Source organism: Triturus cristatus, chromosome 5_1 (assembly GCF_964204655.1).
Source record: "Triturus cristatus chromosome 5_1, aTriCri1.1, whole genome shotgun sequence".
NCBI classification, from domain to species: Eukaryota; Metazoa; Chordata; class Amphibia; order Caudata; family Salamandridae; genus Triturus; species Triturus cristatus.
This window is the reverse complement of record NC_140587.1, coordinates 293,387,373-293,415,154: the sequence shown is the minus strand read 5'-3', so window position 1 is coordinate 293,415,154 and position 27,782 is coordinate 293,387,373. Positions and strand designations below refer to the sequence as shown.

Here is a 27,782-nt window from a genome sequence, read left to right as displayed (position 1 = left end):
TATTGTCGTTTTTGAGCACTAGCCATTTCTTAAAGATTTTGGGTTGCCGGGAGGCTGCTGTGTGATACCCCTGGGAGGTGGCCCAGTGTCTTAATTGTAGAAACCGTCAGTCAGGGGGAGGTCATAGTCCAGTCTCAGCTGCTCAAATGGGATAACCCCTTCTGGGTCAAATAGCGAGCCCACCCGCTTGCATCCCAGTTCTCATCATCTGTGGAAAACCTCTGATTTGCCGCCCGGGGGGGAAGTCATGATTATGCACTGTCGGGGACATTGGGGAAGGGAATGTCGTTAGGGCCTTCGTATTAGCTACTGCATCCCATACTTTCAACATAGAGGAAGTGACTGGGGAGGAATAAAGACCCAAAGCTCTGTGCTTGCGTGGAAGACAAGCCTCTTGCCAGGTATATGTTCCTGATTGAACAATAATGTTGCTAGTACTGCACTTAATTTTTAGACTCCATATTATTTAGGAGAACACATTTTGAAAAAGCAACAAAAAGTGTCAAAGGCTGTTCTTTTGCTTGAATTAATCAGTATTTAATAGGATTTCTTAAGAAGTTTTAGACCTTCCTATTGCCGAAGCAAATTTTTTTAAAACCAGAGAATCAAAATGAAAATAGACAAAAAGTTCATAATAGTAATACCACACCAATTATTCACTCACAACTAGCATGCTAATCTCACATACCAAACACTCTTGTCCACTCATACGTTCGCGCAGGCTATTTTGATCAGGAAATAAACGCAAAGAAAAAAACGTATTCTACACTGTTTTCAGTTTAAACCACAGAAAAAGAACATTCAGAAAGACATGTATATCTTATAAGTGGTTCTTATTTGTAGATTTTTAAATTCTTGTGGTCTTTTGTACAAGGTCTACGCGTTTCGAGACCCTTGGCTTACTGGGCCTCTCATCAGGACCTGTAAGGTAAGGAAGAAGAAGCGTGTGTAAGTTTCACCAAGCTAACTCGCCTCTCAACCCTTTACAGATTCAAGCTCCATCCAAACGAAGATAACATCATTACCTGAAACCTCGCGCAAAAGAACAGCCTTTGACACTTTTTGTTGCTTTTTCAAAATGTGTTCTCCTAAATAATATGGAGTCTAAAAATTAAGTGCAGTACTAGCAACATTATTGTTCAATCTAATAGAGGCTCAGCTTTACTGCCTCCAGCCTACCTCCAGTCTTGGTCAAGGTATATGTTCCTGCCACTGTTTAGTCCATAAAGGACCAGTGTTTTTCAGAGAGTGGGTGGTTCCGTTCGACTATGTAGCAGGGATGTGTCGCATGCAGATACCTGTGGACCAACGGCAGGCCCACCCCTCCCTCCCGTTTGGGCTGTGTTAGTTGTGCAACCGCAGCTTTTTTCCTCCCCAGATTAATTTATTGATAGCCAGTTGTAGTGTGTGCAAGGCTTTTGGTGGCTGTACCAGCAGCAGTGTCAGGAAAATATATAGAATGTGCGGTAGCACCGTCATTTTTAAAGCAGCAATGCGACCGAACCAGGCCAGTTTTAGGCGAGACCATCGATCCAACGCTTCTGTTGTCTGATCAATAAACGCAGTGTAATTTAACACAAGGGTTTCAGGAAGTGTTGGGCTAGAAGGATACCCAGATACGGTATCGATTGCTTCGCCCATTGCAAAGGGAATCTATTCCACAGGTTTTCTTCACACGTTGGGGGGCAGATAGATTCAAGATCTGTGATTTGCTCAGGTTCACTTTAAAGCCTGAGGTTTTCCCGAAGCTCTCTAGTTCCCCCAACAGTGCAGGTAAGGAGGTGCGTGGGTTCATCAACAAGAGGATTACGTCATCTTCATGTAAGCTAATTTTTTAGATGTCCCCTCCAAAACGGATGCCCTCGATCCGCGGGTGGTCCCGAATCCTTTGGGCTAATGGCTTCATGTATAGAGTGAAGAGGAGGGGTGATAACGGACAGCCCAGTCTCGTGCCGCAAGTTATCGGGAACGTATCAGATGATATCCATTCACTCGAACAAATACACGTGGTGCCCGGTAAATGCAGCCATCCCAATTAATAAACTGATCTCCAAAACCGAAATGACGGAGCGTATCAAAGAGATACCTCCAGCGCACTCTGTCAAATGATCTCTCTGCATCAATTGACAGGAGCAAATCTTCTTTGGGAGATCTGTGGACGCTATCCATTAAGTGTAGGAGTCACTTGGTGTTATCTCTGCCTTGACGGGTGGAAATGAACCCCGCTTGATCCGGGTCAATGAGACCTGCCATCAGTGGGTGCTAGGATCCCGACGAAAATGTTGGCGTCTGTATTGAACAGAGAGATAGGGCAGTATGGTCTACATTCACTTGGGTCTTTAAAGGGTTTAAGAATCACAGAAATCGAGAATTCCGCCATGGAATCAGTGATCAAACTGCTTTCAAGGAAGGAATTGAATAGTCGCCTCAACATTGGTGCCAATTCCTCACAAAAGGCCTTGTAGAACAGTGCCGGAAACCCGTCTGGACCCGGGGCTTGATTCACCTTCATATGGGCAATTGCCGAGATTACTTTCTTGGTTCGCACTGGGCTATCAAGTTGAGTGGCGAGGTAGTCTGGAAGGCGAGTGACCGTGCTTGACTCAAGGTAGGCTTGAGGCTCCTGGTGCCCCGAGTCATCATCGCGTATAAGGTCTGATAGAATGTTTCGAAGGTCTTGACTATTTAGGGATCTGTATGCACTTCCTCGCCAGATGGCTGCTTTATTGTGGCGATCGCGGCGGCCATTGCCTTGACCCTGAGCCTTCGGGCGTCAGCTTCCCACATCGATCGCTGCTCAGGAGGAATTTCGAACGAAGACTGAGGAGGGCGTATTCCGCCCTATCCAAGTCCAGGCATTTTAAGAGGAGCCGTTTATTTTCCAACTCCTTCCAGACCCTCGGGGCTCCTGTGCGCTAATAATAGATTCCATCTCCTTAACCGCTTGCTCGAGGCACTGCCGTTTTCCCCGGCGTTCCTGATTCTTTTCCTCCGATATTGCGATAAATTCCCCTCTTATTACTAGTTTCAACGTTTCCCAGACTGCTGCCAGGGAGGTGTCATCCCTCTCATTTCGCTGCAGATATTCTGAGTGCTTTGAGCGCAAGTCTAAAAACACTTTCGGGGATTGTAATAGGCTGTCCCATAGGCGCCATCTGGAAGGCCTAGGCCGGCAGCCAACGGCCTGCATCTTGACCGTGATCATCGCGTGGTCTATGAGGGATCTAAGCTTGATGGACGCGTCCCTCAACCTGAGGGTCAGCGCTGTTGATGCCAGGAAATTGTCTAACCGTGCGTATGTTTTGTGCGCTGCAGAGTAATATGTATAGTCTCGTGTCTCCGGATGCATCTGGCACCAGATGTCCCCCAGACCGTTCTCTTCGAGCCAACGCCTACCCTCAGACGAGAAAGCCCCAGTCTGCGCATTCCACTGGCAGGAGCGATCCAGTGTGTTGCCCATCAGCAAATTAAAGTCTCCTCCCACCAAGATTGCTGCGTCGGGGGATGCCAATATGTCCTAAAGGGCCTTAACGATGAAGGGTTCCTGTTGAGTGTTTGGGGTGTATATGTTGACTAAGGTAAAGTGTGTGGAGCCCTAGCAGATTCTGAGTGCTAGCAAACAGCCCTTCACTTCTGAGACTGTTGAAATTACTTTGCCCTCAAATTTTGCTCCCAGGAGGATAGCAACACCGTTCTTTTTAGCAGGGCTTGAGGACCAGAATTGTTAGGGGAAGCGCCGAGAGCGCTTACGCGCTGTGTCTCTTGACAGGAGATGTATCTCTTGCAACAGACAAATGTCACCTCCTGAGTTCTTTAATAGGGAGATGATTGCTGTGCTTGTTTTACTTAGTGGTTAAGGCCTCGTGTATTTTGAGACTTACAATCTTGAGATCTTTACCCATATTATCCTAGGGCGTGTCAGCGCTGCGGGATAGTGCGTGGTTTGACTAGCAATTGGTAGGCACAGTGATATGTATCTCAGGTGCCAGACTGTGGCCCCATCTCTGATCAGTGCAGGAAACAACAAACATTGATTCTACAAGGAGAAAAAAAAATAGCCCCAAACCAAACTTTCTAGAGGGAATATACTTGCAAACAATCGAGACAACAGTTTGTCTCTGTAGGAATGTCCACTGGGGTCACGAACCAGAGGACGGCCAGGCAGCATCAGGTCCTTCAACTTCCAGTAGATCGGTGACAAGGTTCCCATCGGGGGCAGTGTCAGCGATAGGGACATCTCCCGGCCCCACTAGGCATGTGGACTCCCTGCCTTAGTGTGGAACAACTCAGGTGGAGGAGGTCTGGTCCGGTACGCTAGCGAGGGAGTTAATTACTGCTTCTCTTTTCTTCGCTATTGTTTCCATATCGGGTTTGTGGGAGGAAGAGGGTTTCCAACCTTTTGCCATCGAGGTTGTGCGTGCCTCGTTCTCTCAAGCGACTTGCGGTTTGTCTCTGGGGACATGAGTTTTGCAATCTCTAGGGTCTCCCTGGCTTCCTACAGCGAGCGAAGCTGCCGTATCTTTCCTTCATAATCTGAAAGGGGTGCCCCCAAGAGTATGATATCCCCTTCTCCTTGAGATGCGCTGTAATGGGTCTGAATTCTCGTTTTTTGCAGAGGGTGGTCGCAGATAAGTCCTGGAAGAAGGACGGTGAGCGTCCTTGAAACTGCACTGGGTGCGTGTCTCTTGCGCGCCGGATAATCTGCTCTTTTAATTGGAAGCTGTGCACACACACCAGAATATCAGCTTGGGGGGGCTTAGCCGGTCCGCGGCACACCCACCCGATGTGCACCATCGATCAGGATATCTGCGGTATGCTCTTGGCCTAGCACGTGTCACAAGAGTTCCAGCACAAATGACCTGATGTCATTGCCTTCTGTGTTTGTTAGTACCCCTCTAATGCGGACATTATTCCGGCGGGACCGGTTTTCCAAGTCCTCCGCTTGGACTTGCAGTACTATGTGTTGGTCTTTGAGACAAATGATTTCTTGCTGCATCATTCTATCTCTTTGTCTCGGCCTGTCTTGTGCTCTTCCAGTGCCGCAACATGATCACCCACCTCTTCCATGACGTGTTTCAACTCTTTCAGGTCGGCTGAGGGCTGCCCTTTCAGCTCCTGGAGGTCCTCTTGTAACAACGTGAACAGCGCGGTCATGAAAGCCTTTGTGGCTGGGCCATCTGCACTTTCTAGTCCATCCTGCTGCCCCTCTCCGTCCTGGGATGATCCAGTAGATGTCCCCTGCGTGGGCTGCTTCTTCATCATCTCCTTTACTGAATGTTCTTTCTTCGCCGGGCAGTAGCCATCTTGGATGCTCCTGAGCCTGCCCGGCACGGTTATACCACAGAGCGCCACCCCCTACACAGCCGCCGCACCACCAAAGGGGCCGGCGTCCTACGGGACCAGTCCCAGACAGTGCAGACCAGCGACTGATTGGTGATTCTTGAAGTGCCGTAAGGCTCGTGTGGGCCAGCGTCCCCGCACAGGAGCCCCGGGGGCCCGGAGCAGACCCCACCTGCCGCAATTGAGCCACTTCCACCCAAGCGCTGCACTGCACCTGTCCTCACCTTCACTGGCACGCAGACCAGGTGTTCTTTCCTGGCTTCAAGTGCACTTGATTGCTTCCCTCCAGCCGGAGCCCATCCAGAGTCCACCGGCAGTCCAGATGTGGGGGCTGCCCGCTAAGATCTATAGATCTATTCCTTTTAGTGCTTGCCCCGAAAGACTACCCCAGCGGGTGACCCAGCACCAGGGCTGGGGGTCCCGCTTCAGCTGTGCCTCACAAGGAAAATGTTGCTGCGATCTCGCTTAGTCCTCGGGGCCCAAGCCATCCTCCATGCGTTTCTCTCCATCCAGGGCCCCCCCACGAGGCAGCCGCCCCGCCAGCCACCCACTGCGGGCCTGAAGCAGGGTGTCCTATGTCAGGCAACCGGTGTTGGTGGCACTCCAGTGCGCTCCGCTATTAAGGAATATGTGCGTAGCCTCGTGCCTGCTAAATTCCGGCCTTTTCTGTTGCTCGATATCCCTCTCATTGGCGCTCCGCACTCACCGCCCGTAGATCATAATGCTCAGGGAGACGACCGCAGGAGGCGCTCCGATTCACCACCATCTGCTCAGGTCTGAACGTAGCGGTCGGAGGTCTCCTGTCTCCTCGCTTGCCCACGTTTCAGTCAATCAGGGGGTTATAAAGCGCGCTACTCACCAGTGAGGGTCTCAAAGCGCTGGAGAGGGCTGATGTGGGGGGAGTGCAGCTTCGGTCAGTAAAAGAGCCAGGTCTTGAGGTTCTCCCTGAAGGTGTGTAGGGTAGGGGAGCATCTGATGAGGACGGGGAGCTTGTTCTAGGCCTTGGCTGCGACGTAGGAAAAGGCTCTTCCACCTGCTCTGTTTCTGCGGATGTGGGGGATTTCTGCTAGGGCGAGGTCGGCAGGGTGGAGGTGCCAGCCTTCTTCGCCCCAGTAAGGGCCTATGCCAGAGCCCGCCAAGGGGTTGGGTTCTGCCTCCAGCACTGGCCACGCCATCCGAGGCTCCGCTCCTTCTCCACCCGCACCGCTCCGTGACCACCGAACACACAGCTTCGTCACTAGGGGGCGTGTCCCTGGGCGGGGAGTTTGAGGCTACTTTCTCCCTCTGTCGGGCCCCGTGCTGCAGTGTCCCACACCTCCACAGTCGCATTGGCCCTAGTAGGCCACCTCCGGTTGGCCCCCACAGGGTGCACAAGTTGGGCCCACCGGGCGCTCCGGCAGCCCCAAGAACACCATCGGTGATGTAAAACCGGATCAGCCCGCTTCTCCACCGGTAGCGACTCGTGGGAGTGAGCTGGGAAAGTGCTATATCTTGGTGGAGCCGGAGAGACACAGAGGCACCTCTTTTCCAGCCACCATCTTTGCCATGCCCCTGGCAGTGGTAAATTTAAAGCAAGAGTGTAGCTCCTTGTTTTTACGATCGTTGCTTGAGATGCTTAAAAGAAGTTCCACCAAAGTGGATGAACACAGAAACTGATAAGAGAAACACAAAGAAGAACAGGAAATAGAATACCTACAATCAATAGAAATGAGGAAAAGTAAAGTGACAAGCACAGGGACCAAAAATAAGTGATATAAGTCCCTTTTAAGATCTATTTAATACAATACATTTCACAAGCACATCGCAAGCACTGTGCAGGTAAAACCTAATGACCACCCATGTGTACAAATGAATACACATTAATTGGCAGTCATCTTGGAATGGTTTACAAAAGCTGTTACCAATATGGCGGCCACTAGCAGTGCATTTGCCATAAGCAATGAACTCAAAGGAGCTGCAAGGGCCCAGTAGCCCGGTGTGAGAGTTGCCGGACCCTTGGAAAAGAATACAAAATTATTACAAAAAATGGAAAAGAATGTGTGTTTTATAAAAACAACCAATTAGCCTGTTACTCTCTTGCACTGCAAAGGAGTACATTCTGACAATATTGTTTTGGGGCAGTACACCATCACCTATGTAGAAAGGAACCAGTGGATGAAAGTGGGCTGACCTATTTCTTCATGTGTTACTTTGCGCGGAAGTAAAATGTACAAGAGGGTAGTGGATTAAGAGGGATGGCTGAAGGCCCTGCTTGTATGGATCGGTATGCATTTTTTAAGATTTTTATGTTAAGAAAAAAACTGTAGAAAGTCAGTAGAAGAAACTGTGACATCAACCTGCCAGAAGGTACTGGGTCCCAGAAACACCAGCATAAAGATTGGATCTCAACCAAGACGGTCCGAAAAAAATCCAAGAAAGAAAGGAAAAGAAAGCTGCCGTCTACTTCCAGCCAAAGAAGAGGAGAAAATGTGAAAGCTCAAGGTGTTTACAGCAAAAACAACAAGTAAGCAAATAGAAGCTTAGGAGCAGACAAGCGAAGATTAATCAATGGTCTTGCCACAGAAGCCCAGGAAGCAGCAAGCCATGTAAACTAGAAACATCTCTACGACATATCAAGGAATTCTCGGAGAGATACAGCAAGCCAGAAAGACCTGTTAAAGAAAAAACTGTTAAGACAATCATGTGTAACGAAGGGCAACAACGAAGGTGGGTGGGGCAGTTTAAAAAACTGCTGAACCAGCCTGTGCCGCAAACGACACCAGACTTACAGCCAGCTGACAAGGATGTGCCAATTAACTACAGCAGGCCAACAAAGAAAGAAATACAGCAAGCCATCAAACATCTGAGAAATGGGAAGGCAGCAGGACCTAACGACATTCCTACAGAGACACTGGAGGCAGACATTGAAACATCAATAGACATGCTTTATTTCATATTTGGAAGGATCTGGGAAGAGGAAAAGGTGTCATCCGACTGGAAGGAGGGATATCTTATCAAGATCCCGAGAAATATGATCTGAGTAACTGTGCACACTACAGACGGATAACTCTTCTATCTGGCCCAGGCAAAGTGTTCAACAGAGTTATCCTAAACAGAATGAAGGAACAAGTCGACGCTCTGTTGCGAGACCAGAAAGCTGGCTTCCTCAAAGATAGATCCTGCACAGACCAAATTGCAACACTACGCATCATCATTGACCAGTTGATGGAATGGACCGCCTCCCTCTATCTTAACTTCATCGACAATGAGAAGGCATTCAACAGCATGGACAGAGAGACCCTTTGGAAACTCCTCTGCCACTATGGTGTGCCAGATAAACTCATAAGAGTTATCAAGGACTCTTACAAGGGATTGACATGCAAGATAGTCCATGGAGGACAACTCACAGAAGCCTTCCAAGTGAGAACAGGAGTCCACCATAGTTGTTTGCTGTCGCCTTTTCTATTCCTGTTGGCCATTGCCTGGATCATGAAGACATCCACAGCAAGGAGAATAAATGGGATCCATTGGACGTCTTGGACTCAGCTTGAGGACCTGAATTTTGCAGATTATCTGGCCCTACTCTGCAATATCCATCTGCAGATGCAAGAGAAGACCGGCAGTGTGGCAGCCACATCAGCACAACCTGGTCTCAACACCAACAGGGAAAAAAACAAGATTCTGAAGGCTAACAGGGCCAGCACAGCTGCAGTCACTCTTTCAGGCTAAGCACTGAAAGAAATTGGGGCCTTCAGGTACCTGGGCAGTGTCATAGAGAAGCAGGGCGGCACAGATGCCAACGTCAAGGCAAGAAGGGCTGCCTTTATTCAGCTAAAGTAGGTCTGGAGCTCCAAGGACCAAACTCTGCAAACCAAGATCAGGCTTTTTAACACCAACGTAAAATCAGTTCTTCTGTATGGAGTAGAAAATTGGAGGACAACAGTGACCAACACCAACAAAGTCCAGACCTTCATCAACACCTGTCTGAGACAAATTCTAGAGCTAAAAACCAGCCAAGGATATTGCAGATACATATATCTGTAAACAGTACCTCACAAAAGACATCTTTTACAAATTAAAAAAATGAATGGACAGTCAAAGCTACTCCCAGACATTTTCAAACGCCAACCAGAATTTGGAGATCTAATAATGTTTGATTCGATTACATACAGTAGATATATAGGGGCCGATTCACAGAACTAATCTGAGATTAAATCCTAAATTTACTACTTTTGGTATTCACAGAAGGCATTTAGTAGTAGTAAAGTTAGGATTTTGTCTTAAGTTTGACTTTAGACAGACTTAAGACAGACTTAAGACAAACTTAAGACAAACTTAGGACAGACTTAGGACAGACTTAAGACAGACTTAAGACAAAATCCTAACTTTACTACTACTAAATGCCTTCTGTGAATGCCAAAAGTAGTAAGTTTAGGATTTTGTCTCAGATTACTTCTGTGAATCGGGCCCATAATTTTTTACCTGCACAATCACTCATCTTGAATAAAAGGTTTATGTAGAAATGGAACACTTTTCAAGTTTTTAATTTGTACCTTTTTGGATGCATACAATATTATACATGATTTCTTTTTACTCCTCATTAAGAAGAAATGCAAACAAGTGAAGTGCATTGTTTGTGGTTTATATATTTCCTGTGAGAGCACTCATTTTTAGGTCTGACGTAGATACATAGCTTTAACCTTTTTATCAGACACAAGTAATAAATAAATCCGTACATAAACATTACAGACACACACAGAAAAGATTTGAGTTAGACTTCTTCATTTATTGGGCTTTTTCAAATTGTAATCACATTTTGCTGCCGCCCACCAGAGCTTACAGCATTTGGCAGTTGTCAGCCCACTACAGCCACTGGCTCCCTTGCATTCGTGTTTTCCTGATCATCAGTGCACGTCTTCCCAATACTTTATTCTTTCCATTATTTATTCTTTTTTAAAATCTTTTTAGTCATCCCTGATTGTTTAAACTATAGGCCTGATTTAGATCTTGGCGGACAAGTTGCTCCGTCACAACGGTGATGGATATCCCATCCGCCGAAATATAAATCCTATTGTATCCAATGGGATTTATATTTTGGCGGACAGGATATCCGTCACCGTTGTGACGGAGTAACCCATCTGCTGAGATCCAAATCAGGCCTTATATCTTCAGGTTATAGTCATTCAAAGCCAAATGTACACATTGGAGGCATGGGTGGCTGTGGATAGACATGCTGTGCATACTCCTGCCATCTAGTGTTAGGCCCGAATGTGTGCAGGTTATTTTTCTTCAAAGAAGTTTTTCGAGTCACAAAATACTGTGACTCCTCCTTTTGCTGATAATGCGTATGGTCATCGACTCGATTGTTTTCTTTCCACCGTCGGGGTCACGCATGTGCTCCGGTTTGACACCGTTGCAGTGCTCTGTTCGGTCTACACGGGTTCCTCCCGTCCGTCTGTATTGTTTCACAATCATGTTCCTTTCTTCTCTTTGTCTAGGGTCGACGACTGCAGCTTTGACCTGGCGACCTTTTGAGTCAACCTCAGCTCTACATGGGCGTTTGACCTTCAGGGCCTCCTTCCGTCTCCCCACCTTGTCTCCCCACCATGCCTCCATGTGGATGGAATGGACGCCATTCCGCCACACGAAGTAGTCAGCAACTGACCTCCATCGTGTGTGTAATTCATGCCTGTCTCCTGAGCACAACAAGGTCGCCTGCAACGCCTGATGCTTCTTCCTTTCCAAGAAGACCCTCTGTGATCATCAGGCTCAACGTCTTGAAGTAGGAGAGGAGATGATACCCTGAGGACATCGAGGACAAACACCACCCACAACCGTCAGCCAAAGACAAGGAGATTTCGACAGCTCTGGCTCTGATCTGGAGATGATCTTCCACCAGCACAGCAAGCTGTGACTATGATACTCCCTCCCCCTCAACACTGCTTGCAAGCTGAGCAGCCCCTTTCCATCAGTAACAGGTCATAGGCCACCGCTACCTTCGAACCATGGTCAGCACCAACCAACACCTTTGGTCTTATCGGCCAGCTCTAGCTCGGCACCGAAGAAACCATTGAGGCTGACTGCTTCAGCGTCGACCCAGCTGTCGGAGCTGACCCCTTTGGTGTAGATACCGAAATTGGCGTCGGAGCCGAGCGCCTCAGTGCCAACCACCAAAACCTGCCTCACCGTGGAGTTGATCCTCCAAAAACTCCAAGAGGAGATCGATGCCCAATAAAAACACTTGGTAATACATCCCCACAAGGGCCGGATTTTCACCTGCCCTCCAGGGCCTACTGCTCAGCCATCTAATTATCAGCTGTCCGAGGAAGCCCTGAACTTGCCACCTCCACCCAAGCAGTGCAAGAAAGTGGACAGGCTACCAGCTCTTTGCCCGTCACTCTGCCACCACCTCACCTTGCTCCACAGTGCTCATCTTCACCACCCACTTCTCCCTCCCTATAAACCTCAGGGATCACCTCACTCAAACATGGGGGGCCTGGGGGAGAAGGGGATACCTTCTACACTCCTGTAGGGCGATCCGTGGAACTCCTATGATGCTGACCCACCGGAGGACACAGATCCCGACCTGTACGCTGCCTGTCCCTCCCTTCCTGAACTCATTGGGAGGACCGGCTCCTTCCACAAGGTGGAACTCCACACTAAGCCTTTGGAAGTCTCTTCTTTTTGAGACTCCATCCTCCACTCACCACTCCACCCACTACCTTCCTATGCTTTGGGGCATGCTGCGTCATGCCCCTGGCATCTTCCTTACCCAGGGTGGAGAAGAAATGCAAAGCTTCCCCTACTGACCTCCTTTACATTTGTGGCCAGCTCCCTCCCAAATCCTTGGTTGTTACTTGTGCCTGTAAAAGGGCTACCTCGCAGCATACTGGTGATGCCCTTCCACTAGATAAAGAAAGCAAACGTATAGACACTGCAGGTTGAGGGTAGCTGCGCAATCGGCCAACAGTTGGCAGATTGACAGTTTTATTGGGCTGCTCTCCAGGTATGACCGTGCCAATTGGGATGAGATGGAGGAGCACCACTAACACCTCCCAGAGTAACACAATAAAAGTGGAATGAGATCGTCTCTGAGGGAAATCAGATCTTAAACACCACCACCCGCTGCACATTAGATGCCACAGACACTGCTGCAAAGGGAGCGGGGGTAAACTCCAGTGTCCTTCTGTGCAGACATGCTTGGCTTCATATTTCCGGCTTCAAGACGAAAGTCCAGCAAAACTTGCTTAACCTGTTTGATGGCCAACATCTTCTCGGACCACAGGTTGACCAGATGCTGTAAAAAATAAAGGATAGCAAGATGGCAAAAGCAATGGATACCCTTCAAACACCTGCTACTTTCGCTGCACGCCCTATTGTAGCGGCTCAAAAACCACCTCCACGACTTATCAGCGTCCACAAGCCCAGCAGTCCTCCTCTTGAGGCTACCTTAGAGGGTCCTATAGAGGCAACAACTCAAAAGGCATAGGTAGTGGTGCCTTCACCAAAGGAGCCACCACCACTAAGTCTTTGCCTTTGCCTTTCCTTCCCCCATTCACACATCAACTGTTGGAAGCTGCCTTCAAAGGTTCTTTTGTACTTGGTGGAACATCACCAGTGGGTGTTGGATATTATCCAACATGGTTATTGTCTGGAGCTCATTTCCACACCTCTCACCATTCCACCTTGCAAACACAAACACCCCCCAAAACACCAGAGACTACTTTGGGAAGTGGTATGCGCACTTCTTCTAAAAGAGGCCATAGAAACTATCCCCCAATATCAGCAGGGCATAGGAGTATACTCTCTGTACTTCCCAATTCCCCCAAAACAGAGGGTTCCTTCAGACCCATCTGGACTTCTGGCCCCTAAACGAATACATTCTTTTGGACACTTCCACAAACTACTGTAACAAGGTGACTTCATGACCACAGCACATTGCCTGTATCCCAGGTTTGTAATTAGCTGATCCATTACTAGTTCAAGGTGCTCCTTTTGGGGTCATCACCAAATGTCTCGCAGTGGTGGGAGCTCATTTTTGCAGAGAGTGCGGGCGTTCATGTCTTCGTCTTCCCCTATCTAGCCGACTAGCTCATCAAGAGTGCTACGCAACAGAAATGCTGCAGGCACACAAAGGTCATGATAAACCTTTACAAGCTAGGTTTTACCATAAACGCTACAAAATCCTACCTCCAATCCCTCCAGAAACGGTCCCAACTGGGTGCAATCCTCAACTCAGAAGTTGGCATTGCCTATCCAAACGCTGCCAGGATACAGTCCTTCTAGGCACTAACCCCTCATTTTCATCATGGCCTCCGATATTGCTTTAGTGCCACATGCGTTCATTGCAGAAGTGCCTAGCACACCAGTGGTCCCAAGAGGACGGTCATTGGGCAGATCTAGTGTTGATCGGCCGCCGCACTTGTCGATCTCTGCAGTGGTGGAACACTAACAACCTGTTGCAAGGGCTTCCTATCCTCGACCCAGTTCCTCAGAGGACCAGTACAACGGACGCCTTCCTTACAGGATGGAGTGCCCACGTACAAGACCTCACTGTACAAAACCAGTTGGAATTCATTCAACAGGGTCTCCACATCAATTACCTGGTACTGCTATCTGTTCTCCTATTTTGAAGGCTTTCCTCCCTCACTTCACTGGCAAGGTAGTCCTTATCAAGACTGACAACATGACAATCATGTATTATCTTCAGAAGCAAGCAGCACCCGATCTCACCAGGTCTCTCACCTAGCCCAGAACATTTGTTGGTGGGACCTCTGACACAAGATCCATCTACTAGCTGAGTACCATCCGAGAGTGGACAACGAATAGTGGCAATCCCACCCTCAAGCCCTCCTCTAGTACTTCTACCATTGGGGATTCCCAAAGGTAGACCTCTTCCCCATGCTAGAAAATGCCAAATGCCCACGCCTCACCTCTAGGTTCCCACACCCACAGTCCTGAGGGGCAATGCACTATGGGTGAAATGGTCAGGGATATTTGCTTAAGCTTTTCTTCCTATCCCATCCCACTACATCCATTTGTGGTTCGGAGGTTTCGACAGACATCTCGCACCCTCATCCTGATGGCTCCCACCTTGGCCTGCCAACCCTGGTTCTTCATTCTGATTGAAATCTCAGTGGTACCGCATGAGAGGCTCCCCAACGGGCCGGACCTTCTCACGCAGAGCCATGAAGAAATCAGGCACCTAGACCGAGGTATCTCAGTCTTGCTCTCGTACTCCTGAAGTCCTAGAATTTGAGTACCTTACTTGGCCACCAGAAGGCATGAGCATTCTCAAGGAAGAGCTCAGGCCCACTACATGTGTATGCCAAGAGGTTTTTGTACTACTGTCACTCAAAACACATTGACACTTTAAAGGCCAAAGTGCAGGATATTGTCTGCTACTTTCTTGCTTGCAGACTTCTCGTTTCGTTTTCACTTTCATATGGCTACACCTAGCTGCTGTAGGCGCCTGTTTATAGAACAGACAATACATCTCCCTCTTCAGAATTCCAGTAATTAAAGCCTTAATGGAGGGCCTCAAGAGAGTCATTCTTCCCTGGGTCCTGCCAGCTCTGTCACGGAATTTCAACGTTGTACTGACAAGTCTTGTGTCCTACGTTTGAAGATCTCCATTACTGCCCTCTCCAGTTTCTCTCTTGGAAGGTGGCATTTCTGGTTGCCATCACTTCATACAGGCATGTCAGTGAGCTTTAGGCAATAACCTTGGAAAAACCTTTCTTCCAAATACACAGGGGTAGGGTTCTCCTCTGCACCAACCCCAAATTCCTTTTTCAGGTGGTCTCACAGTTTCACCTTAACCAATACATTGAATTCCCCGTCTTTCTCCAACAACCGGACTCAGTTGTGGAACTAACTGGCCTTCCATACTTTGGATATTAAGCAACCTCTCATGTACAATATTGACAAGTCTAAACCAACAGCTCTTTTTTTGCTTTCTCCAAACTCCACAAAGGGGAAAGGCCTTATTTAAACAATGCATTGCAAGATGGATCATCAATTGCTTCCAGACGTGCTATGCTAAAGCTAAGAGAACCTTGACAATTTCTCCTAGAGCTCACTCCACTGGGAAAAAAGGAGACTCAGTGGCCTTCCTGGGGAACATTTCAACTGCCGACATCTGCAAAGCAGCTACCTGTCCACACCCCATACCTCTACATTACTGTATGAATGTGGTAGCCCGCCAACAAGCCAATGTTGGCCAGGCAGTACTTGATACAATTTTTCAAACTACTTCAACTTCCATAGTATAGCCACCACTTCTGGGAAGTCTGCTTTACAGTCTATGCACAGCATGTGCATCTACAGCCACACATGCCTTGAACAAAAAATGTTACTTACCCAGTAAGCATCTGTTCGTGGGATCTAGTGCTGTAGATTCACATGCGCCAGCCCTCCTCCTCGGACGCCTGTGACTGTTGCAGTAATCCTCTAACTGCCTTTCCTCTTTTCTTTTAACTGGACATGTCTATATTCATCCGTTTGTTTCACATTCCATCCTCAGCCGCTGTGCGGTAAAGCAATCTAACAATCAAGTCGATGACCATGCACATTACCAGAAAGATGAGGAGCCACAGTATCCTGTGACTCGAAAGGCTTCTTCGAAGAAAAACAACTTGCACACATTCAGGCCCAACACTAGATGGCAGTAGTATGGATAGCATGTGAATCTACAGCACTACATGCCCTCAACAGATGCCTACTGGGTAAGTAACATTTTCCTTTCTTTACTCAAAGTATAGAGAAAAAAAAAATGTAACAATTTTCAGACATTCTTTTTTTGTTTTCTCCGATGGTTTCCACCCAGGAAGTATAAAAAAATACACTTTCATCCACCAGTATTGGCTTTGTCAATTCCAATGCAATTTTAAAAGCATCCATTATTACCAAAGCTAATAGCGATGAGTGAAGTGGAAGTGATATAAATGCTAGGGAAGAGATAGGCAGGGGAGTGCAGAGAGCAAGAGTGAGCATGATACTGTGCCACAGCAGTTCTTTTCGGATAGAGGGGGAAAAAGATAATTAGGGTAAGCTACGTAGTAGGAGTGAGAGAGAAAGAGAGACAGGGCTAGAGACTGCAGTAAGGATCATGCGCTCCATTGGTGAGAAAGGAGGAGGAAGGGAGAGGGAAAAGAGCAGGATGTGCACCCCTAGGGAGTGCTAAATCACTAAATGATATTTTTTTATCTAATGTCCACTGTGGAAGTATACCGACAATCAATGAAAGGTGAAATGTAATCGTTCCAGAGGTAGGACCAACACAAGAACAGGGAACAAACCCATCCAGTGAGCAGAAGCAAGGTGAAATGGATTTAGAAGCCATCCAATCATGAAGCCAAATCTAAGAAATATAGAAGTATTGATTAGTATACTGTCAGCGACAGAATGCTTAAGCTGTCTGCACGTAGACCAGAAACAAATAGCCATTGCATCAGCTTGCCAAGGCCAGACCAATTAGCTGTGCTAGTGCTTCTTTTATTACTTTCGAATGTATTACTGAATAATCTACTTCTATTTTCAGATAAAAATGTATTACTAAGTGCTATTATGTGAATGTGTAGGTGTGGTCCATATTACTATTATGTTAAGTTTGTCTTGATAATTTTCTGATGTGTCTTTCCTGAATGCTTCTTCTGTTTTTAGGACTCTCCACAGTTTAAAGCCAATCACGCTGAGCTAGTTTTAGGAAATCCTAGCCCAGTGCTACTCTACCAGATATCTTCCAACGAGACAAGGGTACTTGTGGACATTAGAGGTGAAATGCCAAGAAATATAAAGGATTACATGATAGAAAATATTCATCCACAATTACCAGGTAAAATACATATTCATTGCAAAACCACCGTTTTGTTTTTCGAGGGTGCATTAAAGACTTTTTGATAATGTATAATCAAACAGGCAGATACATTTCTGCAAACTGCATCATGGTAAAGGGACACTGAAGTCTTTATTTATTCCATAACTGCGTTCTCAAGAGACATGAGTAGATTGAATAACAATAAATGAAAACTACAGTCTTCTGTGGGCATGAGATTACGTAATTATTTGTGCATTTGCCTTCGTGTGATGAAACAGTATAGCTTGCATTTTAATTTCTAACCATTGCTGACAGGTTGTAATAAAAAAGGATGCATAATTTATCACTGTTTAAAAGCATGTGAAATGTTTTAGTCCCTGGATTTGTGATGGAGGCATCCAAAATGAATTAAAATTGTTGCATAATAGGTAATCTCCTTCCTTTTCCTTCATAAAACAGATTAAATAAGCAAACTAGTGAATGGTAAAACAATAGGTGTCACACCTAGTGGATTATTACAACAAAGATATTCTAGAATCCTTGTTATTCACGATTGTTCAGTAAAGATAACTTCAGTTTTCAGCCTTTACCAGACGACCCCTTTAATATTGTAAGCAAACTTGCCAGCCGTTTATCATCTTCACTATGTTATGTCCTCTTAAAATCCTTGAGTAACATGAGTAAGAAATTGGATTGGTATTTATGGTGGGTGACTACCCACCATAATAAATAATCAAACCCCTTGTTAGGGTGAACCCTCAAAGTTACGGAGTTAACCTGAGCTGAAGCCCCGGTAGGTACAGCACAGAGCAGACCGGCTTAACTTAAGGCAATATGTTAGGTATTTATGCAGTACAAATACAGTAATAAAGTGAAAATGCTAAACAAACAAAATCCCAAACCGAAATAGAGAATTATCCAAATTCAGTAAACAATATGACATCAAAATGAAGCAGAGTCATGAATTTATAAAGTTCTAAGAAGAAATAGCACAAAGCGCCTGTGATAGTCAGTGGTTGCGATAGTCTATGACCTTGTTGCGATTTGAGGCTGACCACGATGGAGCATGGGTCGGATAGACCAACCTGTCAAAGATTTTATTTTCAGTTTCAAGTCCCAATAAACCAAAGAAGTATACTTCTAGAGCTCCTCAGGACCTCAGGGGAGGCACTTAGAGATTTACAGGGTGTTAGGGAGAGTAATATAGTAGTGTCCAGTTCAGGTTCAGTTGCCACTGATCAGTTGCGTACTTCCAGGGAAAGGCCTATTGCAGCTTGTCGTCTCCCTGTAGCCACACACACGAGGTGAGCCAACTAGCCTTTGAAGTCCACTTCTTTGTCCTGGGTACAAGCGGGAGAAGCAAGTCCAACCTTCAGGCCTCCTCTCGGGTCACAGCAGGTCTAGTCCTCTTCTGATGTAAACATAGGATGCCTATACACACGTCAGCAAATAAATTGTATAAATACAAATAGTAGTGGAGAGAACAATACTTCAAAAAACACTTAGTAAGTCCAAAAGTGTATATTTCTTGGTTTAATATGGTTCCGTTGCCCAGCCAACACGTGTTTCGTCCGGGTGTGAACTCACGACTTCTTCAGGGCTAATAGGCGAACAGAGAAAATGTAACTGATCTCTCCGCCGGTTATACTTCCGTCCCGGCTGCGCGGGAAAAAAGTGAGTAGTGGATACTCAGTAAATATATCAACGGGTAAGTACCCTTTCCAAGTGAGGACCTTCGAAGGCAGCCTAATGTTCAAGGATAAGCCTACTTAAACATGATTAATTCCTCATGAAAGTGCTGATGCATCTTAGTGGCCTGTCCGCTGGATGTACGACACTCTCAGTACACCAAAGCTGGATCCACTGGTTACCAAACATCACTGAACTGAAGTATTGGTGCTTAGAATATTTGGCACAAAAGTATAACTTTTTGGGACATTATCCTTTGTCGCAGCTGTGGGGGTGAGGATCATTATCCTGTCCAGCATGATAAACCAGTCAGTTATCAAAAGCAGTCCTCTAAACTAGATGTTTTCCATTGACCCGTTACAGGTACCTGCCATGATAATTTTTGGGTCTGATCCTCGTAAAATATATTAGGGTGTAGAATGCCACAAGGATCTGCTGTTTAATGCTTAACTACTGCCACTTACCAGATTGATTGTTCCAATAAAGATCAGCTACTTTAATAATGGAGATGATACTCAGATACTCCAATAATTTTGAAGATACAAAAGGATATGCTGTTCCTAATATCGAGACAAGGAAAAACTGGTTTTATGTGGTCATGAAGTGTAGTAAGATGAGGATTCCTCCTCTTGAAATATAGGGCCCTCACACACCCGGCAATGTCTCAAGCGTCATCTTATGGGCTGCTCCCCGTCAGGTCGGCGCTGCAATCCTTATGAGGGGCTCTTTGGCGGAGATCTTTTATTTCAAATGCCGTTTGGTGCCGTGGGGGTCTAATTAGTGTAGCTGAAAGTGTGGAGGTGTATAACCTGAAAGAAATTTTAAAACAGGTAAGGGAGTATCCGTGAAGACTATTTCAATCAGTGGGTCTCTCACCCTGATTAAAAGAAACAAAGGCGCATGTCTGAGATTATGTCTCAGGTAGGGCGCTCTATTGTGCGGTCAACATGTTTCTCGCCTGGTAGTTAAACAATCTGGTGGTCGATTCGTCAGGACCTAATAAAATCAAATCTATCTACACATGGGTGGTTGTATGGTGTGATCTACCCTTTTAAACCAACCTAACACATGCTATGTGTAGCACCTGATAGCATATGACCAACCTGGTAAAGGAATAAAAACTGTTATTAGAATCAGATGTACCAGTATAAACAAAACTCTCATGTTCCCTGTGTGACAAGCTCACAGCACACAGTGGTGATGACTAAAAACATACGTAACGTGAGTGCCATGTGGGTGACTCTCACAAACATTTTATCGTGAGGATTACACAGGCGCATCTGGAAAAGGGAGAAAAAGGTTGGGAGGTAATTAGTTTTCAGTAATTAATATTTAGTTTTTAATTACTAATATTTATATAATTATGTAATTAATATTTATTTATTTGTATTTTTAGATGTGGGTTTTTTAGGCGTATAGGGCGGGAAGTAAATTAATTTAAAAGAATTCATAATTAATTGTTTAATTGATATTAATTAATACATTGATAATTAATTATGTTTATTGTGCAATACATTTTTTGTGAAATTTTAGGAGTGTGTTGTGTGTTTTGTGGGGGTATTTTGTGGGAAGTAAATCAATTATAATTAATAATTAATATTTAATTAATGATAATAATTAGTTTGTTGATAAATATTTATATTAATAGTGTAGCTAATTTGCTTTTTAAAGTTAAGCTTTAGGAGCAGGTTGTGAGTTTTGTAGGTTATAGGGTGGAAGTAACTAAATTAAAGTTATTTAGTAAATATTTTTTTGTTACTAAATAATTTCTAAATAAAACATTTTTTGTATGAAAATTATTATTCTATTTTGTTTATTATTATATTTGTAGTTATTTTTTATATGCATTTGACATTTATATAGCTTATAATGGTTTTGTACATTTTGATATATTTCTTCAGTCACCTTGTTTTCTAAATTATTTTATTTTTTTGTAGATAATTTGTTTGTTTTTAATGTTGCACTGACTGGAGTGTGAATAGTAGATTTCACCCCTCCGCAATCCAACACTTTCCCTACTGTTGTATTGACTTGAGCGGGAATAGTACATTTTACCTCTCCACAATCCAACACTTTCCCTACTGTTACACTTATTTGAGTGGGAATAGTAAGTTTTACCTCTCCGCTAATAAACACTTTCCCTACTGTTTCACTTATTGGAGTGGGAATAATACGTTTTACCCCTCACCAATCCAGCATTTTCTCTACTGTTGCACTGATTGGAGTGGGAATATTAAGGGCCTGATTATGACTTTGGCGCAGTTGCGCCGGCTCTCAGCCGGCACAGCTGCGCAAGGACCGCCCGCCTAATAATGAGTTGACCTTGTGTAAGGCGGATGGTCCTTCGCCTTTCCCGTAGCGGTGCCTAGAAAACAGGCACCGCAATGGGAACGGCAAAAAAGTTCCAGCATGGCAAGGACGGTGATGTCCATGCCGTGCTGGAACTTTGGGGGAATACAGGCAAGACAGGGCACATGTTGTGCCCCCCTGAATGTAGCCTAAGGGCGAGGGGGGGCATAGGGGCCCTCTACAGTTGCATTTATTGTAGTGGGAATATTAAGGGCCTGATTGCGACTTTGGTGCAGTTGCGCCGGCTCTCCATCAGCACAGCTGCGCCAAAGCTACGCAAGGACCCCGCGCCTTATTACAAGTTGAAGTCATGTAAGGTGGACGGTCTTTTGTCTTTACCTTGGAGTTGCCTGAAAACAGGCACCAAAATGGGAACGGTAAAAAAGCTCCAGCACGGCAAAGACGGTGACTTCCATTCCGTGCTGGAACTTTGGGAGAATACAGATAAGACAAAACACATGTTATGCTCCTCTGAATGCATCCCCAGGGTGAGGGGGCCATGGGGGCCCGGTGGGGCCTCCTTTGATCCTCCGCCGCCAACCTTTTCATGGATCCCGCCATGTAATGCTGGCGGTGACGGAACTCGTAAAATGCACAATGGGACTGGGCCACTCCAGCTGAGCTTCTTACATTGTGGCACAGTTCCGCCACCGCCAGGGAACGACTGTTTGCTGGCACAGCCTGTAGTCCTCTTCCGCGACTTTTGATTTCATAATGCGTGACGGATGGTGGATCGCCACTGCTGCACCACCGTGTGTGTATGTGTGTGTGTGTGTGTATATATATATATATATATTTTTTTTTTTTGTTTGTTTATTTGTTATATTTTTATATTCATTACATTTTTTTAAATTATATTACAAATTAACAGTATTCGTTTAATAATTGTTTTTAAGTAGATATATGCAAATATGTATAAAAATTAATATTTGTGTGTTGAACTTTTTTGTTATTTAATAAGTGTATTTGTTATATGTGTTAAAATATATTTAAAATCTAGTTTTTTAATTAATGTTAGTATTGAACATATTTATTCTTTTAATTTAGATATATTTAAAAAACGATATTTAGTACAACGTTATTTATGACAGCAATATATTTTTTTCGATATTTTTGTACTTGCCATTACAAATAGAAGATGGCAATATTTTTTACATCAATATTTTGGCTGCGATATTTTGGTATGTGGATATTTTGGGTGACAATATTTTGTCAGCAAACCTTTTTTTTCAATCCACGGTAAGTAAATAGGAATTACGGCTCAAATTCTCCTTTTTTTGCAAGACCTCTTTCCACCAACCATGCCTGAAAATGAAAACATTGAACTGCACGCAAAATAAGTGGACCACCTATGCTGGTCTCATTTGTGCCAGTGAGAACTGTGTATGTAATCCAGTCATCCAAAAAGCAGTCAGGCCACACACGTGGTTCGCCTATCCTGCTTCAAGCCCCACCTGTAATTGCCCATTGTTAAAGTAACAACCTGTTTTTTTGTTACTAGCAATAGTGTGTTAAATATACAGTGCATATGCTTATAGTAATACCCAAGCTTCCTGTTGACCTACTTTATCTAAATGGAGAGACATTTGTAATAGTATGCTTAAAACAGCTTTTGTTTATTGCAGTGCACTTACAGGAGCCATTCCTAATAGCAGTTCAGAATGATCGTTTGAGAAGCATGCCAGCAAGTTTCTTACCACCATCATCAGTAAATAAACGAGGTATGTAAAGAAAGAAATTCATGCATGTCATTCTACATGGAGTGACTGTGTATTGTACCAAAAGAAGTGAGGAGTTGAAGACTATGGCCCACTTCAGCAAACCTAGGCCTCCATCCTTTTTCTGGTGAGTCATTTAAAATTGTGTAGGATTCTAGGATGCTTGCTGAGTCAGTTGTATATCCTCTTGCCATGGAGGAGATGAGTCAGGTTGCAAGCATGAGAAGGAAATATAGCAATCTCATGACCACTGCTCACAAAGCCTATTATACCAGTACTCAATGCTCCACAAGACCAGAAATAAGCCTGTTGTGGCCGACATGGTAAAAGAGATATCAGGTTAAGATGGGCGGGGCCGGTTAGATAGATTTTACCAGTATGGAAACTTCTAGGGATGATAAGATTGGTCAGGAATTTATGAGCTACTTCTTAACTGTATACCTGTCCTTGGGTGATCAGGATGATGTAGCAAAGGCAGAGTTTCTCAGTGAACTCGTTCTCTCTATACTATCGGAGTGTAACAGCGTGGCAAAGTCTGGCTTGAGAGCAGTCTCATATATTGTGAGACTGGAGATTTCATTAACCAATTACCGTTCTGGAAGATGCCTAGATGCAATGGCATTCCTGTTGAAATTTTAAATCATCTATACAGTAATATTGTTTCACAATTACTAAACTTTCATGGAAGGAGAGAGTTTTGACATGCATTAGTGTGACAGTGTGGATTTGGCTAATATTGTGATTACGGCACTGAGTGATGAACTGTTCAAAGAAAATGCATCCCAAATCTACAAGGCCTTGACAGATACTTCACCCTACTGTTTGGGAACCTGTGAATGAAATGGGAGTTTGATTATAGGGAGCTTGATGACACCGACTGAGGCGAGGCATTCACCCAAATGAGGCAAGTGGACATTTATGTCATCCGGTGGCTTATCAAGTTGAAAGGTCTCCTTAGCACCTACTAAAATAAGACCAGGCTTCAACTGTTTGGGTTGTCCATAATCCGATTTGACAAAGATGTGGCTAGGAGGATGGCAGTTCCTATCATCTGGGCGCTGGAATCCTATGCTTTTTGGTAAGAAGAGGGCACTAAATTGTTGCTGATACTAGGAAATAGTCTTCTGATTTCTGTTTTACATGCAACTACGTAGCATCAACCTGGCTCAATTATGACTCTGAATCATGATAACCCATTTTGATATGGCCAAACATTGGGCAGATTTACTACCCATACAACTGATATCTGACGCAAGGATATGGATTAGGCTTGACAGTGGTCTTCAAGGGGTGGCGTTACCCCCACAATGAGCCCAGGAAAAAATATTAAAGTCTGGAATCATGAATGCTGGGGATGCTGATCTGATCTTCACAATTACACGTCACTGGATCATGTGGAGATGACTGTGCTCCCTTTGAAACGTGGCGTCCAAGTCACCCTTTTACATTTTGCTCAATCCTGACCACATTGACTGTGTCCAATGCTTACGGTTCACAGAAGCACTGTCTCTTGTTTAATTTTTTACTTTCCTTTAGTCCAGTTTTGCATCAGTGAACATACAAACAGCCAAAATAACATAGCAATAAATCATTGGACAGAGTTGAAAACCAGCATTAATGATTTTTAACCTTTGAATGCACAGATCCATCCATTCTGCAATACACCCCAGTGTGATATTTATATGTTAGTCATTCTTTCAGTTCATTGTGCAATCAAGAATCCTCAGAATGGTGCCCATATTTCTCTTGGGCATGAGACTACCACATAATTTCAGCGTGAATTTACAATTGGTTGTTGCATAGATCAGTTCAGTCAGCCGTTGTTTTTTAGATGGGGTGCATCCTCTGTCCCAATGCTTTTCTACGAGGTGTTAGCCAGCGGCAGCAAATTAATTACTAGTACAAGAATGTCCTTTACGAAGCTCATAAGCATCTCTTGTTGGAGTCATCTCGATTAACAGCACTACTACTACCAACAAACAACTGAACAGTACCATGCAAGTTGCAGAAATCTCACCCCCCATGCGCCATATCTGTCAGATTTATCCTTCTCCCTCAGACCCCATTTGCAAAGCTTTGCTGTGGTGTAATATATTTGATGTAAAAATCGAAAAGGTATCAGTCTGAGTCGGCTCCTGGGTAGGACCTCCCCCATATGGGCCCAGCAGTACTCCCATTCTGCATCCAAAATGGGGATGTAAATGTCCTCCTGCCAATGTGTCCTCCTGCATCGCCCTGTAGAACCTAATAATGAGTTGCTTAGTGGAGTGGGTGTCTATGATGCACTGCAGTGTTGTAAAGCATGCTGGCTCGCGGAAGAAGGCATGCGTGATCAGTTCACGAATGAATTTTAACCTTTGGTAGAGAAATGCACCTAGTTGGGCGATCTCAGATTGTGCCCCAAACATATCTAGTGTAGTTGCCTTCCTCTCATAAGTCTCCACATTTTGTGAATCCCAGACTACGAAAATGAAACCTCACCTTTGCCTCCATTGTCATGGAGAAACATGAGTGGAGTGGCAGGGGGATATCGGAAGCAGAGTAGGAGATAATTATCCAGTGTTTGAAGTCTGTCTCAGGCCCTGCCTGTGCAGTGGACCTCGGTAAACTCGGGAACCCTGCTAGTATAACACAAATGCATAGCTGTCTCCAGTTTGGGCGGGATGCGCCACGTTACACTCGATAACTGTGTGCCGCGTAGTTCTGTGGGTGAATTCAATAGTGGGTGAATTCAATAGTGCGCTAAGTGTACCTGCGCACACAGATAGTAGAGCTACCTGTGATGGGCTGCATAGTTGCTTCGTTTGTATGGTTGGGCAAGTGGGTCCCAGGTCAGCCAAGGTTTCTTTTCTCCAAAGTCATTCTGTTACAGAGCATCTTGAGTGTCTGAAAAAACTCTTATGCAGGGTGATGGGTATATTAACAAAGTAATACAGGGAGTATGATCATTTAACTAGTCCCTTTTCCCATATGTTAGTGGCAGTTTCAGGCTGCAATCTATCAGATCCACGAGTTGGCTAATGGCTCTACCGTGTTTGAGCTTTATAATGTCCTCAGCATCAGTGCTTATTCAGAAGCCCAAGTATTTAATGGGGGTCTCGCACCACTCTAAGATAAAGTCAGGGTCAGCCCTGGGTGTGTCTGGAATGAATGGAAACACAGCAGACTTGATCCAAATGGTTGCAATTCCTGATAAGCCCTAAATCTAGTGAACTCTGATTGTGGACTGTTTTTAGGATCTTTTACATATAGTGTTATGCCGTCCGCGTATAGGGCTATCAATAGGAGTCTGTCTGTAAATGCCAGTGTATGTTGAGCGTGGTGTTGTCTCAGTTTAGGTGCTAATTGCTTACAAAGCCATCGCAAAAAGCAGTGTCAAAAGGGGGCATCCCTGCTGCATTTCTTGGGCGAACGGTATAGCGCCTGAAACCTTTCCATTGTCCTCCTTTTGGGAGGTGTACAGTAACAAGACCAGATCAAAAACATTCAAGATAGTATCTGAAGCATATAAGGCCAATCAAGAAGATCGAATGATTTAGTAGCATTTAAAAAGCCTGCCTCCGCCCTCTTCCTAGGGTCTATCTGATTCATGACTGCAAAAAATGTGCTCAGTTTATAGGTGATCGTTCTCCCAGGGATAAATCCTATCTGATAATGTTAGAAGTGACATGTGGGGCGTGAGCCGTTTCTCAATTTGTTTAGCAAGGATTTTAGTGTCACAATGAATGAGAGACAGTAGAATATAGGATCCACAACTATCTGCGGCTTTAGAGAGTTTCAAGATGGTATTATAATGGCTTCTTACATAGTGGGGGTAGAAAGCCATGCGTCACAGCTTCCTCATACCGGTCAACAGGCATGGTGTAAATAAGTCAATGTATGTTTGTAAAAGTAGGGCTGTAGGCTGTCAGAACCCACTTTGCATGCTCCGAATGACCTCACTAATCTTATTTAGTGGCATTGAGTGTGCCATAAATTCCCTCTGGCATCTCCCAGCCAGGTAATTGCAGTGTTTTCTAAGTAGCTATGTATAGCTGCAAGGTCGCCCTGGCAATACTCTCTGTTGATATATACTAAGTGGTTCTTGCCTCCATTGTAATTGTTGTAATATTGCCCACAGCCCATGTTTTTATTTTGGACGCTAGCAACTTCTATGGTCTCTCCCCTCGCCAAATGCTCTTGCCCTGCTGTATTTATAAAGGTATTTAGCTACACCCTCAGCGGTATTATTATATGCTGTTACCTTATATCTTATAGTTTATCTTGCTTGGTCATTGTCATTTACTATGAAGTCTGCTTCGAGTTGCTTAATTTCCTTATATAGTCTCTCCAAGTTCTGTTGCAGAACTTTCAGTGCCCCTGGTTGTTTTGCAATACAGTGGCATCTTATCACTACCTTAAGCGCCTCTCATAGAGTGGCCTGCTGCTAGAATGACCCCTGGTTAAGCTCTAAATATTGTGTGATTTCAGTGCGTATCACGCTATCCGTCAATACTGTTGGCGCCTGTCGACACCTTGTGTGTACTGCTAGAGTCCCAGGGAACTAAACTTTAGAATTCCTGGAGAATAATCTGATAATGTGTGCACCAATTGGGTTAAGAGTCTCATCCAAGTGTAAACCTCTCTTGTGGTGAGCCAGTGATCCAATCTGGGCCACATGTTATTAGGTGCAGAATGATACGTTCCTTCTCTAAGGGTCTCCTGTCGGTGCCACCAGGCATCCACTAGACCACTGTTCTCAATTATACCATGTAATAACTTCACAGCCTGTGTATGCCCCCTCACCCCCAATTGTGAACGATCCTTCTGTGGTTCCAGCGGGGTGTTAATTCTCCCCCAGTGAATGGTCCTAGGCGCTAGCTTCTGCACTCTGGTCCACGTTTCATTGA

General features: G+C 45.0%; 1 protein-coding gene across 1 annotated transcript in view; it reads left to right on the top strand.

Moving 5' to 3' along the window:
• The window catches only part of SQLE (squalene epoxidase), a 158,272-nt gene that overhangs the window by 58,968 nt on the left and 71,522 nt on the right, over positions 1-27,782 (top strand). The window contains exons 6-7 of the mRNA XM_085604966.1: positions 16,984-17,155; positions 22,801-22,896. Of these exons, the coding sequence (XP_085461092.1) occupies positions 16,984-17,155; positions 22,801-22,896 (268 nt within the window). The remainder of the gene's footprint in view (positions 1-16,983; positions 17,156-22,800; positions 22,897-27,782) is intronic.